Source organism: Odocoileus virginianus, chromosome 27 (assembly GCF_023699985.2).
Source record: "Odocoileus virginianus isolate 20LAN1187 ecotype Illinois chromosome 27, Ovbor_1.2, whole genome shotgun sequence".
Lineage (NCBI taxonomy): Eukaryota > Metazoa > Chordata > Mammalia > Artiodactyla > Cervidae > Odocoileus > Odocoileus virginianus.
Window position 1 is genome coordinate 21979748 of NC_069700.1, and position 19659 is coordinate 21999406.

Sequence of the window (19659 nt, forward strand, 5' to 3'; positions counted from 1 at the left end):
TGATAGTCTGGTTTGAAATTTTTCATTTGGGAGTTTGTAAACAAATCTGTAAGCATTCACCTACTTTTTATTCCAGCTTCCAATATTTCTGTTCAGAAATCTGATGCCATTCTCACCCAGGCTCTTTCTTTTTGAAAGCTTTAGGATCTGTTCTTTATTTTTGTATCGGTTGATCTTTGGTATGTGTATTTTTCCCTACATTGTCCTTGACCTTTGGTGGACATTTTTTCACCTGGCCACTTTTCATGTTTCCATGGCTCTGGGAAATTGTCATATATTATTTCTTTGGTAATTCTTTTCCTGTCATTTTTCTGTGGTTTCTCTTTTTTAGGGCTTTAGGAATCATGTTCTGACATTCTTATAATGCATCTTTGAGGTGTTTTTTTTTTTTTTTCTGTTTTTTTGAAGACTCCTCAGCTTTATCTTTCTACTTAAGTACTTTAAAATTCATATACCATGTTTTTAATTTCTAAGAGGTCACTTTTACATGCCAATTTTTCTGCTCGCATGTCATACCATTTGTTTCATTAATACAGAATCTCTTCTTCCTTTTCTGAGGACAGTTATATCTTCTGAAGTTTTCTTGTATATCCCATGTTGTCAGTGTTTCCTCTGTGCACCATTCTGTTTGCAGTTTTACTCAGAATGCAGGGTTTTGTTTCATGCACATCTTATCCTTGCCTCTTCTGGCACTTGAAGTTTCATAGTCCATTGCTTCTCTAGTCTAGTAAGTTTTGGTTTTCCCAACAGAAAGGGAAAAGGTAGTTATAAACTCTCAAGTGGTTTCCGTCTTTTTGGCTTTCTAAAAGATTCTTGGCTTCTGTTGAATCTAGTATAGGTTTCTCTTTCTAAAGTTTGTCAGGGGAAAGCCAGTTTGACCTTGCTCCTTTCTGAGAAGTCATATCCCATTCCACCATTCATCTTCCACTATCTCATGTATATATGAGGCTGTGATTGAGGGTTTAGATGTTTCTTGATGTCAATAAAGATAGAGTTATATCATTATTCTATTCTTCAAAAAATCAAATGGCATTTTGAAATTGTTTTTTTAGAGTCTTTATTTATATAACCAGGGAAACTATTTATATAACTAAAATTAAAGACTACACAATTAGTGTTATCTTTAGTTGGCTTCTAAAACGAGTGAGAGGTGTTGTGTTTTCCAAAATGTACTTGTTAGTTCTTCTGTTGTCTTTTTGTTTTTTTTTCTTGATTTTGTTTTTGCTTTGGTTTTTTAAGTTAATTAATTTATTTTAATTGGAGTGTAATTACAATATTGTGATGATTTTTGCCATACATTGACATGAATCAGCCACAGGTATACAAGTGTCCCCCATCCCGAGCCCCCTCCCCCACCTCCCTCCCCATCCCATCCCTCTGGGTTGTCCCAATGCACCAGCTTTGAGTGCCCTGTTTCATGTATCAGACTTGGTCTTTGGGTTTGGTGGGACTTTGGGCAGCCTGTGTATTAATGCTCAGGGCTATGTTCCTGCATTGTTGGAGAATTAGCGTGGTATGTCTTGCTCTGGAATTGTTGGCTCTTGGGTGGAGTTTGGTTTCAGTGTAGGTATGGAGTCTTTTGGGTGAGTTCTTGTCTATTAGTGTTCCCTGGAGTCAGGGGTTTTCTAATGTTCTCAAATTTTGGATTTAAGCCTCCTGCCTCTGGCTTTCAGTCTTATTCTTACAGTAGCCTCAAGATTTCCCATCCATATAGCACATGGTAAAACATTCTAGATGATAATGGTGAAAAGATTCTCCAGAGTGAGGGACACCCAGAGAGGTTCACAGAGTTACATGGAAAAGAGAAGAGGGAGGAGGGAGATAGAAGTGACCAGGAGGAGAAAGGGGGAGTAAAATGAGGGAGAGAGCAAGCTAGTCAGTAATCAGTTCCCTAAGTGTTCTGCACAGCCCGAAACACCCAGAGAGATTCACAGAGCTGAGAAGAGAAGAGAAGAGGGAGGGAGGAGATAGAGGTGACCTGGGGAAGAAAAGGTAGAGTTAAAAGGGGAAAGAGCAATCAAGCCAGTAATCACACCCCTAAGTGAAAATGGGGACTGAAGATTAGATTCGTAAAGGTACAAAATTGATAACAAATACCAAAAAGCAAAGATTAAAAATCTAGAGTAGAGGTTAGATTCTCAAAAATACACATTAAAAATACAAAACAAAACCAATCATAAAAATTATAAAAAATATATATATGAAATTTGCTTTAAAAATAGGGTCTTTTAATTTTTTTGCAAGGTCATTGTAGGTTATAAAAATGAAAATTAAAGGAGTAATAAATAATTTAAAAAATTATAAAGTGATCATAGTAAAAATATATCTAGGAATTTCTCTGGAGCTGTTGTGAGCAGTGTGGGGTCAGTTCAGTTTCAGATAGCTCCTTGTTCCAGCTTGCACTTGTTCTCAAGTTCTATAGGCCCCCTCCAATGCTTAGTCAATGTTAACTACAGGGTTTTAATCTGTTGCACCTGTCACTTCCAGAGCGGTTCCCTTTTGTTTATTTTGGCTTCCTCTGTTTGCAAGTCTCTTCAGTGTCTAAATTCCATCCTGACACAAGGGTGCAAAGGTGGTCACTCACTTAGGCTCACTTGTTCAGTTGTGTTGTGGGGAGGGAGGGATACTGCAAACAAATATCGCTGGCGTGTGTGGGGAGTGCTTGCGGTGTATGGAACACACTGGGTTTGCTGCAGCTCAAGGCAGCATGTGCTTCCCAGGTCTGAGCCGCTCGGGTTCTCCAGTACCCTGCAAGTGCGCAGACTCGGCTGGGCATGCGTTTTGTGCCCTTCCCAGGTCTGAGCAGCTCAGGTGACCAGGCGCTTGGCCAGCGCACTGTTCCCGGTGGGCTGTGCGTCTTAATCACCTCCCCGGTCTTGGCCGCTTGGTTTCCTGGGTGCGCCATGAGAGCGTTGTCTGAGATGTGCTGTGTATCTCCTCTGGGGAGCTGATCTCAGACTGCGACCCTCCTGGCAGATGTCAGCCTCTAGGGTCCCAGGAAGACGTGGTTAGCAGCTGGGAGCCTGCTCACAGTTTGGTCTCTGGGGCTGAGATTGCAGCAGCCCCTTGCCTTCTGGTTTAGGCTGTCGCGTGCCTGCCTCTCTGCCTCCGGCAAAGGGTAGGGGCCTGTATGCAGCCAACTAGCTCTCCTTTGGTATTTGCTCAGTCCTTTGTTGTGTGAGCAGGCCAGTCTGCACATTAGAGCCTTTCACAGTAAAGTTCTAGTTCTCTCTCTTTTTTTTTTTCTCTCTCTGGAGATCCCACAGTTTGGGTTGCCATCTCATGTTAGCTCCCTCGGATTGTCCTCAGGGCATTCATGCCTGGTCCTTAGCCTAAGCACCGATTATGCAGCCCATGCCTCCCTGTCCAGCCCCCGCTTGCTGGTGGCAGATGCAAGTATCTGGGCTACTTTTCCACTGGCAGTTGCAGTTAGGTGCATATTCTGTGGGTTTTTTTTTTTTTTTCTCTCCTGGTTATGTTGCCGTCTGAGATTCCAAAACTCCCCACAGACCTGCTTGTGAGAGAGTTTCCTACTGTTTGGAAACTTCTCCTTCACGCTACCTCCTCAGGATGGGTCTCCGTCCCTAACTCTTGTCTTACTTTTTGTCCTTTATATTTTGTCCTACGTCCTTTAAAAGAGAATGGGCTGCCTTTCTGGGTGCCTGGTGTCCTCCGCCAGCATTCAGAAGTTGTTTTGTGGAAGTTGGCTCAGCATTCAAATGATCTTTTGATGAATTTGTTGGGGAAAAAGTGGCCTCCCCATCCTATTCCTCCACCATCTTGGGTCCTCTCCCCCCTTCTGTTGTCTTTTTAAATGATTTTAAACACAGAATATCATTTTAATTGACATAATATGCATATTTACATTGTGTTAGTTTAAAGTGTACAATGTAAGAATTTAATATTTGTATATATTGTTAAAGAATTATCTGAATAAGTTTGAGTAACATCCATTACTACACAGTTTTTCTTGTGATAAGAACTTTTAAGATCTACACTCTCAGCAACTTTCAAATCTATCACACAGTATTGTTAGCACTGCAGAATTTCTAATCAGTGTTCTTGTTAATTTACTTCTTTTCTCAAGAAACATTTACCACTGAAATAATTTATAATTTTATTAACTTTAGTATTTACATAGCATAACATGTTTGTACTATTTATTAAAATATTTTCATATTCTCTTCTAGTTTTATTAATGTATTTTTCTTATTAGCTCATTAATGAAATTGAGGAGATGGGCGGGATGGCCAAAGCTGTAGCAGAGGGAATACCCAAGCTTCGGATTGAAGAGTGTGCTGCCCGAAGACAAGCTAGAATAGATTCTGGTAAGACAAAGTAGAAAAGCTTTTAGGTGAAATGCAGTATTTAAAAAGAAATATTAATTTCTATTTGAAGATAGCATATATAGTTAGTAGAACAAAAGTTATGGATAAGTGAAACTTGGATAAAATGTTTCTCATGAATCTATATGTATCTTCTCTGTGTTTGTATTTTTGCATGCCTGGATACACATGGGAAAACATGTATAAAGTATATTTGGAAGCATCATAAAGCAGAGTTTGTAATTCTGGTTTATCATTTATAAATTTTAAAGTTTTTTTTGTTTGTTTAAAAGTGGTTGGCTGTAAGGGAATTAAACTACTAGAAAAGCTCTTGCACATTTATCTTTTACCTTATAAATCTTAGATGGTAGCTGCTACTACTGCCTTAATTTTGTAGTGTGAGAAGAGAGTTTATCAGAAGCTCTGGGAAAGTTATAAATTTTCTTAATTATAAAATAAAATAAATTTTATTTTATAAATAAAATGTTTTATTAATAAAATTAAATTTTATAAATTTTATTATTTTCTGGGAGAATAATAAAAGTCCTCCCTTACAGATATTCAGATATATACTCGTCTTTTCCCCTTCTACCCTTATTCCATATTGGTATTCATTAATCTTTATTGATGTCTATTAAGAGTTAAGAATACTGCTTAAAAATATCAAACTTATAAGAAAAGTATGCGATGATCAGAGCATTACTGTTAGACAATTATTTGTAAATAGAATCTACATATTATTTTCCTCTGGGAAATTGACAGGTTCTGAAGTAATTGTTGGAGTAAATAAGTACCAGTTGGAAAAAGAAGAATCTGTGGATGTTTTGGCAATAGATAATACTTCAGTGCGTAATAAGCAGATTGAAAAACTTAAGAAGGTAATAACAGGTATCATATTTTGAGTGTTTTTTTTTTGGTATGCTGGGCACTGTCCACGCCCTCACATGTCCTGCTCCATTGTTACAACAACCACGTGAGGTGTGTATTATTTCCCAACATTTTAGAGATAAAGAAACTGAAGATAAGGGAGATTGAGAAACTTGCCCAGGATAAATAATTAAGCAAGATTCAAATCTACGTCTGTTGGTATTAAACATTCACCTTTTTAATCATAATATCTGCCTCTCTGAAACTTGTGAAAGTGAAGTCGCTCAGTGAAGTCTGACTCTTTGCGACCCCGTGGACTGTAGCCCACCAGGCTCCTCCGTCCATGGGATCCTCCAGGCAAGAATACTGGACTGGGTTACCACTTCCTTCTCCAGGGGATCTTCCCGACCCAGGGATCGAACCCGGGTCTCCTGCATTAGAGGCAGACGCTTTAACCTCTGAGCCACCAGGGAAGCCCTTCTTATTAAAAAACTGCTCCATAATAATAATAAATCAATAATTTATTGATTTGAAGTAAGGCTTAGATGGTTATACAGCTCAAAGTTAAAAACAAGATTAAGTTCAGAGTCCATATTTGAACCCAGGTCTTCTCACTGTAATTTATTTTTGTGTTCCTGATACTACTATGAAATAATTATTTGCTTTCAAATTTTTTTAAATTCAAATATATATGAATAGTGTTTCAGTAAGATATAATTTAGAATGAAAGATGTTTATTTTGATTGGAACTAGAGTACTGGTATAATTTTTTATTTCCAGTTTCTTACTGAGATGAACCAAAGTATATGAAGTACTAAAATAGATAAAACACATTAATTCTTATTGTTGTAACCTATATATTTCTATTGTATGGAGCTACTTGGTCTCATAATCTCTGGCAGGAAAGCTGAAGTTCCTTAATGAGTTTCTCTGTTTACTATCCTTGTGATTACGATAGCACTTCCCCCCTCAGTTCAAGTGTTCTTTTAAGAATCTAACAGACTTTGTCTAGTTAGACTATATGCAGAACATTCATCTTCCGTTTGTTTTTTCTATTAGAGTTAATGGCAGATGTTTAATATTATTTCTTTTTACACCCTCATTCAGGAGTTAATTGTTCCTCTCCCACATTTTTGCCTTTTTTTTTTTTAAAGAGTGTTATTTAGGATGTAGCATTCTATTTCCAGTGACCACAAAAGTCTCAGTATTTATTATATTTGGAAAACTCCTTGTTTCCTCTCTTGTACTTAAATTTTCTTAAACTCACAACTTGAGGGCATGCAGTTACCATAAATGATAATATAACATTTTTAGATAACAGTGAGAAATTCAGTAATGATAATGGATTTGGTTTGTTCTTTGCCTTTAATATAAATTTTCTAATCCACCTCTGCTTATAAATATGATAAAATTTTAGTGGCATCTTAAGCAGTATCATATTTTAGACTCATACAGATGTGAAAACTTGTAAAAAGTTGAATTTTAGGTAACTTTGTTTAGGCATGTGGTTGGGTCCAGAGCTAATAAAGTATTATATAACTAAGATATTTCTAAGTTTGATCTCTTAAGTACTTGGGAGGGTCAGCACTATTATTTATTATTGCCCTGCTTGTTTCTGAATTATCAGTGTTATGTAGAATTTGCCATTACTTAAGGAAGTTCTTAAACGTTGAGGGAGTGAATATGAAATGAATACCAAATGTAGGATACATGTTGTCTCTCTCTCTCTCTCTTTTTTTTTCTTTTGCTTTTAAAGTTAGGATTTTGAAACAGTTTCCATATGATACATGTGTGTGTATATGTATGTGTATATGTGTGTGTGTGTGCGCGCGCGCGCGTGTGTGTGTGTGTGTGTGTGTGTAGGTATAATCTGATCTCTGTTTTATTTTCTAATTACACAAACTGTCCCCTTCCTTACCTGTTTCTGTAAGATCAAATCCACTAGGGATCAGGCTTTGGCTGAACGGTGTCTCGATGCTCTGACTGCATGTGCTGCCAGTGGAGATGGGAATATTCTCGCTCTTGCTGTAGATGCAACTCGAGCAAGGTAAAGGATATGTAAGTTTGAAGTTTTCCAAATACCAAAAGTTGACCAGTTTAGCTTTTCAGAATCAGTCTTAAATAAGAGATTGACTCTATAAACCATGTGAACCTAAAAGAAAATAGTTGGAAACCAAAATTAATTGTTTTTTTTTTTCTTAAATATTTGTGTTTTAAAAACATTCATCCATTTTGCATGGAGTATAGCTGTATTTCCCTGTGGCTCAGGACATTTGAAGCTCTTGTAATAAACCTATGTCACTGATTTACAGGTTCAAATTTGATGTTCTTTCAAGTATAGGAAGACATTATTATGCTCACAATAAGCAAACCTGCGCTTTGTCAAAGGTGGACAGTATCTCTCTCTTCCTGAGCTGTGTACTATGTAGACATCTTTGAAAAGTTAGTCTAGAATAAAGGCAGTTAGTCCTTTGCCTTACAGAACATGCAGAAAAGCAAGTGACCCTGCAAAATCTTTTCTCCCAATATATGGTGATGTCACTAAAGAAACTGGTTTTGCTTTTATTTTTTATTGCTTAATATAATTAATATAATTAATGAACTTTTAAGTTGTTTCAGCTGCTGAAGGGATAGAATGAATAGTGTGTAACTTGTTTGTTTTTCAGTTTTAATTTCTTAAAAGAAATAAGATGACTTCTCTGCTTAAAATCCTTCAGTGGTCTCCCATTCCTTTTAAATTAAAACCTTATCTTACTATGGCTTGTAAGACAGCTGAATGTGACTCTTGCCTGCTTCTCTGACCTTGTCTTATCCTGCTTCCCTTATTAGTGTCCCCAGTTTCCTTCTTTCTGTTTTTAGCACATAACATATATTTTCCTACTTCTCAGAGTCATTGCATTTAGCATTTCCTTTTTCAAACACTTTTCCCTGTTAAGTTCCCTTGAGTTTCTCTTTCGCATCATTTAGATCTTAGTTCAAAGGCTGTATCTTCTTGTCTTCAACTGCTTTAAAACAGCTTTCTTAAGCACCTCATTCTATTTTGCCTATTTTAATGTCTTCATAGTACTTATTACCATATGAAATTATTTTATTTATTTGTTTGTTAGTGTACTGTGTGTATACTCTGACTGGATGATATGCTCTGCAAGAGTAGGTTTTTGTTTTTGGTTGTATTTACCACTATATCTTTAGCACTTACCAGTGCTTGTCCCATATTAGGTATTCAGTACATGTTGAATGAATTAATAAACAAAAATGGAATATGCTATTAATAAAAGATTTACTTTTGTCAAACAAATATTGGGAATATTGCTCTTTGCCCATTTATATTGCTAAGCAGTGAATTGCTCAGTAACCTTTAGATACTTGTCTATTAGTAGTTTTTAAGTCATTTGGTCATTTTTCAGTTGACAAATGTTGAAAAGAGATCACATTGTATAAAGGTATCCAGAGTATTTTTTTTCAGAAGTATTCTGAGGAAAGATGCAGTCATGAATGCAGTAAAGAACATTTAGATTTAGGTTTTTGACAGTGGTAATAAAATATGTCTAAGTATATTGAATATTAAGATAAATATTATATCCCAAATAGTGATGTTGTCAGAACCTCCATTTAATATTTTAGATGTACAGTTGGAGAAATCACAGATGCCCTGAAAAAGGTATTTGGTGAACATAAAGCTAATGATCGTATGGTGAGTGGAGCCTATCGCCAGGAATTTGGAGAAAGTAAAGAGATATCATTTGCTATCAAAAGGTAATGTGTGAGATTTCTTAAACCAGAATGCCATCTTTTCTGTTAACATGGTCCTCATGTATCTACTGTGGGCTTAATTTTCTCACATACCACTGGAAAATATTCATATTTGACTTATACTTTCCTCCTTAATCTGTAGCTTTACTAAAATAATATTTTGAACTTTGACCACACTCCCCTTTAGGAGTTTCTCACTTAAAACAAATGTTTAACTAATGTTGATATTGCTTCACATCCTCCAGGGACTTAGATTTCAATATCCTTAAGATGGTACACTTTTGTATTTGCTTAACTTTTATTTACATTGTTTAATCACTCAAATAATTATAAAATCTTTGCTTTTCCTATTTGAAAGTAAATATTTGGTTGCCCTCTATGAATAAGTTAAAATCAGTCATTACTGAACTGACAGTAAGTAACACAGTCCAACATGAGTTGGAAATATGAATTACTATAAATTGACCATGTTTCTGTAGTGTGAGTAGTAGCTTCCTGATGATTGGTTTTCTCAACCTCTGTAATAAATTTTCCACAATTACGTCACTACTCATATATGAGATAAATATCAAAAGACCCAAGGTGAAAGTCATCAAAATGGCATGTGTTTTTTTCTTTTAACAAAAGTAAATTTGTTTCTTAGTACTTTTTCATCTGGGATGTACATTTATTGACTTAAGCAAGCAACTATTTTGATAATACATTATCATAAGATATCACATTGAGGCCACTTGGAGGAGTTCACACTTGTGAATGGTAAGTGAGATATGGACAGTCCAAAACAGTTAGTGAGTCAAGAATATGTACAAATAGTTCTAAAGGCATTTTTTAGTTAATATTTTACTATTTCTGCATATTGTACTCTGGAGACTGTCTTAAGAAGTTGTAAAGTTGTTGTTTTCTCATCTTGCTTCACTGTGATGTTCTCAGTGTTACAGGCTTACCGTCTTTCAAATTCTCTTCTAGGGTGGGAGATGGTAAACATATTCAGGCTTTAATTGAGTTCTTGATGTAAAACAAAGATATTAATAAAATATGAATAAACAGATTAGGTGCTTTTATATAAACTTGAAAGATTTGCTGCAGGTAAATTATAGTTTTAGATCTTACCTTTGGGCAATTAATGTATAACTGTTATATTTTATTTAATTTTTGGTATCTAATGCCTTCATTCTCATTTTTATTTGCTAGCCCCTTAAATATAACTCTTCTATAACATCATAATCTTGAAGGTCTGTGATGCTATTTCTTTACTGACTTCTTGTCCTGAAGGTTTCTTTCTAGAAGTGATACTCACACCTGCTAACACTAAACTGTCTTTTCTTTTTTTTTTAGGACTCTTAAGCCTTAAAATATATTTTAAAATGTTCCTTAGGGTTGAGAAGTTCATGGAACGTGAAGGTCGCAGACCTCGTCTTCTTGTGGCAAAAATGGGACAAGATGGACATGACAGAGGAGCAAAAGTTATTGCTACAGGATTTGCTGATCTTGGTTTTGATGTGGATATTGGTCCTCTTTTCCAGGTATTGAAAACTGTTGGGAGGAATTTCAAATACTGTTGTTACCTGCTGCAGATAGGTCAACTGAAATGAAGACTAAAGAGTATTCCCTGAATTTTTACTGGGGAAGAAGTAAACCTTACTCACGAGGCCCAGCCTGTATTGAGTCTTCCATTAGAGTTTCCCATTTGGGGTTTTAAGATGTTACTCACAAAAGCTAGAAAAAATTCTTACGATAAAGAGTTAGCCCAGACTTCTGGATATGTGTCCTTAAACTGTATTATAGGTAGATGAATATGTAAATGTGTTTAGAGTCTGACACATTAATGTGAGTTTTGTTAAGAATCTTAAATATATTCATATTAAATAAATTGTATACAATGTATTTAGTTTGCTTTCAGTCTTCTAAGTTGAATACTTTTCCATTCTAGTTTCTTACTCACACTTTGCTATCCCTTTGCTGTAGTTTATTTGCTTATTTTAAATAGTGACCAAATATAATGCAAATATTTAGTGGTTAGCTTTTGGGAAATGTTTTTTCATAAAACAAAAGAATTTTAAAAAATTGTTGTCAGCCGTTGGAACCTAAAGAAATTTTACAAATAACTGAAAGTTCATTTCCCCATCAAATACCATCTCTAAAAATATAATTTGTCTTTTGGTACCATCAGCTTTGTTATCGTAATTCTGCATCATTTTAAAAAATAATGATAAAAAATAGTTATAGTTATCTGTGGCTGAAGGTACAATCATGCAGTACTCTGATGACTGATTTAATAAAAATATTAGATTTGATATTTTTAAAGTTGCAATATTTGATAATTTCCAGTTTGACTTATATAAACATAAGGCATGGAACTGAATTATTCAAATGGAGTTTTAATCTGATAAATTTTGGTAGCATGGATGATGTGAATAACAAATCATGCTTAAATTAAATGCCTTATCTTTAAGAAATCAATAGCAAGAATATGCACATTTTTAAAAGGTTTTAATTTCATGTTAATATTTTTCACAGACTCAAGGTTTTACCAATATGTTACATGACTTTCCTTGGGATCTTCTTAAATGTGGTTCCATTGATGAATATCAGTTTAGTTCAGTCGCTCAGTCGTGTCCGACTCTTTGTGACCCCATGAACCACAGCACGCCAGGCCTCCCTGTCCATCACCAACTCCTGGAGTTTACTCAAACTCATGTCCGTTGAGTCGGTGATGCCATCCAACCATCTCATCCTCTGTCGTCCCCTTCTCCTCCTGCCCTCAATCTTTCCCAGCATCAGGGTCTTTTCAAATGAGTCAGCTCTTCACATCAGGTGGCCAAAGTATTGGAGTTTCAGCTTCAGTATCAGCCCTTCCAGTGAACACCCAGGACTGATCTCCTTTAGGATGGACTGGATGGATCTCCTTGCAGTCCAAGGGACTCTCAAGAGTCTTCTCCAACACCACAGTTCAAAAGCATCAATTCTTTGGCACTCAGCTTTCATTATAGTCCAACTCTCACATCCATACATGACTACTGGAAAATAGAATTAATGAGTATAGAATCCTTTGTTTTTGCACTAAAATTTTGAGTCTTAAAATCTTGCCAAACTCCAAGAAAATTCACAAGTTTTTACAGTATTTTTTCTGCTTATAATTTTCCAGTGGTTTCTCAGATGGCCTTATCTTTCCTAGCTGTCTTGATTTACATTATATTTACCATGAGAGACATGAAGGTACTTTTTTTAATATGAAATGATTTAAATTCATGTACATTATCAAAGCAATGTTATGGACTCATAACAAAGGAGATGTGATCTTTGTTAATTCATAAGTGAATGTTTGAAAACATCCTTTATAACTTTATATCCTAGTAGTAAACTAAGATAAAAAATGAGAGACATGGCCTCACCTGAACCATCCCTTCTCTTGTTTATACACTTCCCTGGATGCTGTAGCCCCTTAACTAGTTTCTACAGTGCTCCTGTTATTTTGCTCCGTGAAGTGAAAGTGAGATTGTTAGTCACTCAGATGTGTCTGACTCTTTTTGATACCATGGACTATAGCTTGCCAGGCTCTCCACTGTCCATGGAATTCTCCGGGCAAAAATCAGAGTGTGTAGCCATTCCCTTCTCCAGGAGATCTTCCTGACCCAGGGATTGAATGTGCGTCTCCTGCATTGCAGGCAGATTCTTTTACTATCTGAGCCACCACGGAAGCCCTGTTTTGCTCCATATATTACCGTTCATTTCCATGGGAGAACAAGGTCCTGGTGCTCTGTAGTCCACCATCTTGTGTGGACTAAGGTTTTTAATCCTAAGGTTCACTTTTTTATGTTGCATTTTAAGTTCAGTCTTTAATTCTTTATAGATCCTATCACATGTTACCTTTCAGTTAATGTTGGTAATGAAGACAACAGATGTATTTTTTAAAAAATTATAATGAAGAGATAATATATTTTGCTTATATCCCAACTTTATCTTAAAGATTTTGTGGGGAACTTCATCTTGATATAACTTAAATTTAATTGATAGATGGTAGAGCTAGAAGCAGACACAGCACTGGTGTTTATTACAATTGGATGAGGTGATATTTGAGAATGGTGAAATATGAAGTTATGTTCACATCAAGATTTTTAATGAGAAAAATTTTGGACTGTCGGCTGAAGTAGTTATAACACTTTAGAAACACTTTTTGGTATTGATGATTTGCGTCTTTACTTTGTAACTGTTCAGACTCCCCGGGAGGTGGCCCAGCAGGCTGTGGATGCAGATGTGCACACTGTGGGTGTGAGCACCCTCGCCGCTGGGCACAAGACCCTAGTTCCTGAGCTCATCAAGGAACTCAACGCCCTTGGACGGCCAGATATTCTTGTCATGTGTGGGGGAGTGATACCTCCGCAGGTATTTTCATCTCCTACGTTTTCTAGTACTGTACTGGGACTGCTGAGTAACAGTAGTTTGTATGTAATTATTTAATTTACTGTATATTTTCTCAAAAAATGTGTTGCAGAGTTCGAATCAAATTAGAACCAAGTTATTTCCTAGTGCTTCTACTAAGTAAATTCTACAAAAGTGGTCAATGTTGTTTTCTGTTTAGACTATATTATAATTCACTATGCATGCATGCATGCTCAGTTGCTTCAGTCGTGTCCAACTCTTTGCGACCCCATGGACTGTAGTCTATCCTCTATCTATGGGATTCTCTAGGCAAGAACATTGGAGTGGTTGCCATTACCTCCTCCAGGGAATCTTCCCAACCCAGGGATTGAACTTGTGTCTCTTAGGTCTACCTGCATTGGCAGGTGGGTTCATCACCACTAGCATCACCTGGGAAGCCCTCAGTATGCATAATTTAATAATATATAATGCTTCTATGAGAGAGTTGCCTCCCTCCAAATTAGTCACCCAGATAGAGATCTGTCTTCTTCATATTCAGTAAGCACTGATGGAAAAGGAAAGGCTAAAAGTAATAAAACTCACAACTGGAATAGAGAAGAATGGTGAACACACAGTGAGGCTATCAGTGCTCCCCCGGAAAAGTGCGAACACCCCTCGTCCTGGCAGTGAAGTCAGTCCTTCAGTTGATCAGTCCATAGCACTTGCTTCTGTTGCTTCAGAGTTGCTACCTTGTTCATTTCCTCCATATCCCCATCCCTGAATGCTGCCCTAACTTAGCACTGTATCAATTACATGGCCCTATAAAAGCCCCTTTTTAATGAAGCTAATTCAATTGGAATATAGTTTTCTGATAGCCAAAGACACCTAATTCAGACATAAATGGAATCAGCCTGTCCTGAAAATTATGGCTAAATGGAGATGTGGATTCTAGAACAAGAATGTGGATCCTCTTAGGAAAAGATAAATGAATGCTAGGTAACAATAATTAATTTATTAAGGAGACAGGGACGCTGTCCATGTATGACCTTGTGCCGTGTGTGCTTAGTCGCTAGTCGTGTCCTGACTCTTTGTGACCCATGGACTGTAGCCCGCCAGACTCCTCGGTCCATGGGATTCTCCAGGCAAGAATACTAGAGTGAGTTGCCATGCCCTCCTTCCGGGGATCTTCCCAACCCAGGGGTTGAACCCAGGTCTCCCGCATTGCAGGTAGATTAGTCACCATCTGAGTCACCTGGGAAGCCTGTGAATACTGGAGCGGGTAGCCTATCCCTTTTCCAGGAGATCTTCCTGACCCAGATATATGACCTTACCGATCAGTTAAAATAGTTAAGATATAACCTGGGTCTATTTCCAATCCAGTTTTTAATAATATCAAATTGTATTTTTACTGAGAATGGAAAAAATATTGAGTTACAAGAACTGTATATGAGATTGCTCCTAAGTATATGACCGTATGTACTACAAAGGCCCCACTGCTATATAGCAGGAACCTGTCAGTGAAATGTGATTTTGTGCCCATGTCTACAGTTTTTCTCCTTCTGTTACAATTCAGAATATAAAATAATGAATGTATACGCTACTTATGAAATGAGAAAATGCATATGTATGAGCTTGTGAGGTTGGTTATAGTGTGGGACAGGCAACCAAGCTGTATACCACTTCTTTCTAACAGTGCAATACTTACTGTGCTATAGTCAACACAAGAGTGGTTTCGTTCCCTGGCAGCTCAGATGGTAAAGAATCCGTCTGCAGTGCAGGAGACCCAGGCTTAGTGCCTGCTGGGGAAGATCCCTTGGAGAAGAGAATGCCTACCACTCCAGTATTCTTGCCTTGAGAATTCCGTGGACAGACGAGCCTGGTGGCTCATCAGATACGACTGAGTGACTATTTAATTTTTATTTATTAGTCAACACAAAACTGTTTTTGTTAGCACATTTGCCTCTTATTTTGATAAGTATAGTTTATTATTTGAGAATATAAAGGGTTTTAATTCTTTATTACTGTCTGACTATGGAACACTTCTATCTGTATTGTGGTTTTAGAGCCCATAATATTAATACCTAAGCTCTTAGGCATTATATTAGAATGTAAGACCCAAAATAATTAGGCAATACAAAGTAGTGGCATTTTTCAATTTATGCCAGCCAGGATGGTAGGGGGTTTGGGGGAGAATGGATATATGTATATGCATGGCTGAGTCCCTTTGCTATTCATCTGAAACTATCACAACATTCGTTTTGGTTATACTCCAATACAGAATGTTCTTGGTGTTAAAAAAAAAACAAACTGAGAAGAAATGCAGGCCTGTCATACAAGGGGCTGACATTTTCAAGACATATATATCATAGAAGTCCCTGGATATTTAAATTACCTAGAACATCTGTGGGTGTTTACTGTGCTTTTTCCTCATGAGTTTAAAGATGAAGGATCATTTTTTATAATGACACACTTGTGTGTTAATATGGGCATCTTTTTTAATATAATGATATCAGTTAACACCCATGCATTTTTCTCATTACTTGTTTTCAGTAAATATATAAAATGATGCTATTATTCAGCTGAAAGTCTCTTAGCTTTTAAATTAGAGAGCACTAATGTATGGCTGTTAATCAAAATGATTTAACCATTGCCATTGTGGAGCTTATAGCAATAGTATATGTAAAGTGCCGCTACAGAATATGGTGTTACAAGAGTATTACAAGGAGATAATAGAGACAGAAAAGAAGTAGTTGGGGGATAATTAGCACGACCATGTAATTTATCATCTCATGTGATCAGTTTTGAGAATGAAAAATGGATACTACTGAAAAGGGTGCTGCAAAAACAAACAATTCAATTAAAAACTGGGCAGAAGATCTGAATAGACATTTTTTCAAAGAGGACAAATGGTCAACAGGTACATGAAAAGATACTCAACATTACTAATTATCAAGGATGTGCAAATCAAAACCACGTTGAGATATCACCTCATATCTGTTAGAATAGCTGTCATCGAAAAGACAAGAATTAACAGGTGTTGTTGAGGATATGTAGAAAAGGGAACTCTTATGCACTGTTGGTGGGAATGTAAATTGGTGCAACCACTATGGTGAACAGTACAGAGATTTTTCAAAAAGTTAAAAATAGAGCTATATATGATCCAGCAATTCTAATGCTGGATATTTATCTGAAGAAAACAAAAACACTAGCCTGAAAAGATATATTCGCCCCCTCCCATGTTCATAGCAGCGTTATTTACAATAGCCAAGACATGGAAATAACCTAAATGTCCATCATGGACATGGATGGACAAAGAAAATGTGACATACACACATCCACAGAGGAATATTATTCAGCCATAAAAAAACTCCTTGCCATTTATGACAACATGGGTGGACCCTGAGGGCTTTATGCTAAGTGAAAAAAGTCAAGAGAGATGCAAATATGGCATGATCTTACTTATACGTGAAAGAACAGGTTGGTGGTTGCTTGAGGCAGCGGGCAGAGGGTAGGTGAAATGAGCAAAGGGGGCCAAAAGGTACAGGCTTTCAGTTATAAAACAAATGAATTCTGGGAATATATGTACAGTGTGGTGACCATGGTTACTAGTACTGTACTGCATATTTGAAAGTTACTAAGAGAGTAGTGAGTAACTACGTAGCTGAGGAGTGGCTTAGAGACCAAGGACTGAGGACACTGTTGTTGTTTGGGTGCTGGGCAGTGTCCGATTCTTGTGCTGCCCCTTGGCTGTAGACTTCCAGGCTCCTCTGTCCATGAGATCTCAGGCAGGAATACTGGAGTGGGTTGCCATTTCCTTCTCCAGGAGACCTTCCCAACCCAGGGACTGAACCCAAGTCTCCTGCATTGGCAGAGGGATTCTTTACCACTGAGCCACCAGGGAAATCCTCAAGTACTAAGTAACTAAGAGAGTTACCAAGAGCTCAAAGTGTTACACGGTTTTCAGTAAATCTTAAAAGTTCTAAACTCACATGTGCACACACAAAATTTTTTTACTTATTTAAGGTAATAGATGTTAACTATATCTACCATGGTGATCATCTTACAGTGTATACACATATTGAATCATTAGGTTGTACACCTGAAACTAATGTCAGTTATACCTTAAAAAAAAAAAAAGACTCATGAAAAAAAAAGGTATTGCAATAGTAAGCACAAGCCAGGATGTCCTGGAAATATGATCACCCTAGTGAATGAGGATTAGGGCTTTAAAGCATGTCCTAAACTTGATATAGCTCCAAATACACTGATGTTAAAACAATCTAAAGCCTGGAACAATATTTGTGCCTGGGAATCTTTTCACTCAAACTTTGTGTTTAAAACAAACTAACAAACGGCAGCAACAACAACAGAGAATTTTTTTCAAATGAGTTAACATGAGTTTGAGCAAACTCCAGGAGATAGTGAAGGATAGGGAAGCCTGTCGTGCTGCAGTCCGTGGGGTCACACAGAGTCAGACACAGCTAAGTGACTGAGCAACAACAACAATTTTCATTTATAGAAAATCTAATTCCAGCATGAAGCCAGGTTCAAAGTACTGCCGTTCACTAACTGCAGACAAAGCGCCTTGGAAGAAATAAATAGCCTTGTAAATCTGAACCTATAATGTGATACTAAATTTAACACAAATAATGGCAAATAGTAAAAATTTAGGTAAGGTAATATGGTTTAGGGTCCAGAAGTTCTCAGCTGGTGGACCATACAGCTTCCCAGCACAAACAATACACTGAGGTATTTGGGAAATGGGCAGAATGTCTTTTATTCTTTTTTTTTGGGGGGGGGGTTCATTTATTTTTATTAGTTGGAGGCTAATTACTTTACAGCATTGCAGTGGTTTTTGTCATACATTGAAATGAATTCGCCATGGATTTACATGTATTCCCCATCCCGGTCCCCCCTCCCAGTAACGATAACCCTATATGCAAAACAGAAAAAGAGACTCAGATGTATAGAACAGACTTGTGGACTCTGTGGGAGAAGGTGAGGGTGGGATGTTTCAAGAGAACAGCGTCGAAACATGTATATTATCTAGGGTGAAACAGATCTTTTATTCTTTTAATGTCTTGGAGTGTAAGGGTTAGGGTTGGGGCAGGCCCAGTCATGGAGGAATTTTTTAGCCCCAAATGCCAGTAGTGTACCAGATGAGAAAGTTTGCGGCACTGAGGATAAAGAAGAAAGGACAGCATTCATTGTCCTTTTGTTTCACTTTCTTGAAATAGAAATATTGTCTCTTCTATTAATAAAATAAATTCTTTCAACAGGATTATGAATTTCTGTTTGAAGTTGGTGTTTCCAGTGTATTTGGTCCTGGGACTCGAATTCCAAAGGCTGCCGTTCAGGTGCTTGATGATATTGAGAAGTGTTTGGAAAAGAAGCAACAGTCTATATAACATCCTGTTTTGGGGTTAGCTTTTTTCTAATCTATTCTTTCAGTAATGATCAAAGAGGCCATGTCTTCAAATTATTCAACACCTAATATGTACTTTCCTGAAAGCTTTACATTAAAATACCCGACTTATAAGAATGCTGTCATCCTATGTGTGTGTGTATAGTTTCACTTTAATTTTAATTTTAAAAATTAAAATTATCCTTAAAAACTCTCTATAATACATGCTAAGTACTTTGTCAGAAACTCGAGAGAAAGGTATTATTTTTAACAATTGTGATATTTCTTTGAAATATTTCTTGTAAATCTGTTTACTTTCTGTTTTAAGAATTAAACAATGCCTAAAGCAATTTGACTAGTTCTATTCTTTCAGTTCAGTTCAGTCGCTCAGTCATGTCTGACTCTTTGTGACCCCATGGACTGCAGCACACCAGGCCTTCCTGTCCATCACCAACTCCCAGAGTGGTGATGCCATCCAACCATCTCATCCTCTGTCGTCCCCTTCTCCTCCTGCCCTCAATCTTTCCCAGCATCAGGGTCTTTTCAAATGAGTCAGCTCTTGGCATCAGGTGGCCAAAGTATTGGAGTTTCAGTTTCAACATCAATCCTTCCGGTGAACACCCAGGACTTATCTCCTTTAGGATGGACTGGATGGATCTCCTTGCAGTCCAAGGGACTCTCAAGAGTCTTCTCCAACATCACAGTTCGAAAGCATAAATTCTTTGGCGCTCAGCTTTCCTTATAGTCCAACTCTCACATCCATACATGACTACTGGAAAAACCATAGCCTTGACTAGTCCTATTCTTTAATTTTGGTTTAATTGACTTAAACACTAGAAGATATAATCCATATGTAAATAAAATAATTATGCCTATCTTGGAAAAAATAGTAGGAGTGTTTATGAAGGGACTATATTATGATTGTGGTCCTCAGCCAAATTCTACCAGAAT

At 36.9% G+C, this 19659-nt stretch overlaps 1 protein-coding gene and 1 long non-coding RNA gene across 2 annotated transcripts in view; one reads left to right on the top strand and one right to left on the bottom strand.

The window, feature by feature from the left end:
• The window catches only part of MMUT (methylmalonyl-CoA mutase), a 33294-nt gene extending 14236 nt beyond the window's left edge, over window positions 1–19058 (top strand). Inside the window, exons 7-13 of the mRNA XM_020894226.2 lie at window positions 4217–4328; window positions 5088–5203; window positions 7124–7239; window positions 8817–8948; window positions 10321–10468; window positions 13161–13328; window positions 18584–19058. Of these exons, the coding sequence (XP_020749885.2) occupies window positions 4217–4328; window positions 5088–5203; window positions 7124–7239; window positions 8817–8948; window positions 10321–10468; window positions 13161–13328; window positions 18584–18712 (921 nt within the window). The 3' untranslated portion in view covers window positions 18713–19058. The remainder of the gene's footprint in view (window positions 1–4216; window positions 4329–5087; window positions 5204–7123; window positions 7240–8816; window positions 8949–10320; window positions 10469–13160; window positions 13329–18583) is intronic.
• LOC139031423 (uncharacterized) lies at window positions 7124–14242 on the bottom strand. Its single transcript, XR_011483886.1, has 2 exons — window positions 13908–14242; window positions 7124–7344 (listed from the first exon to the last, which is right to left on the bottom strand). It is a non-coding gene; the product is annotated as an uncharacterized lncRNA (long non-coding RNA).
• Window positions 19059–19659: the final 601 nt, after the last annotated feature.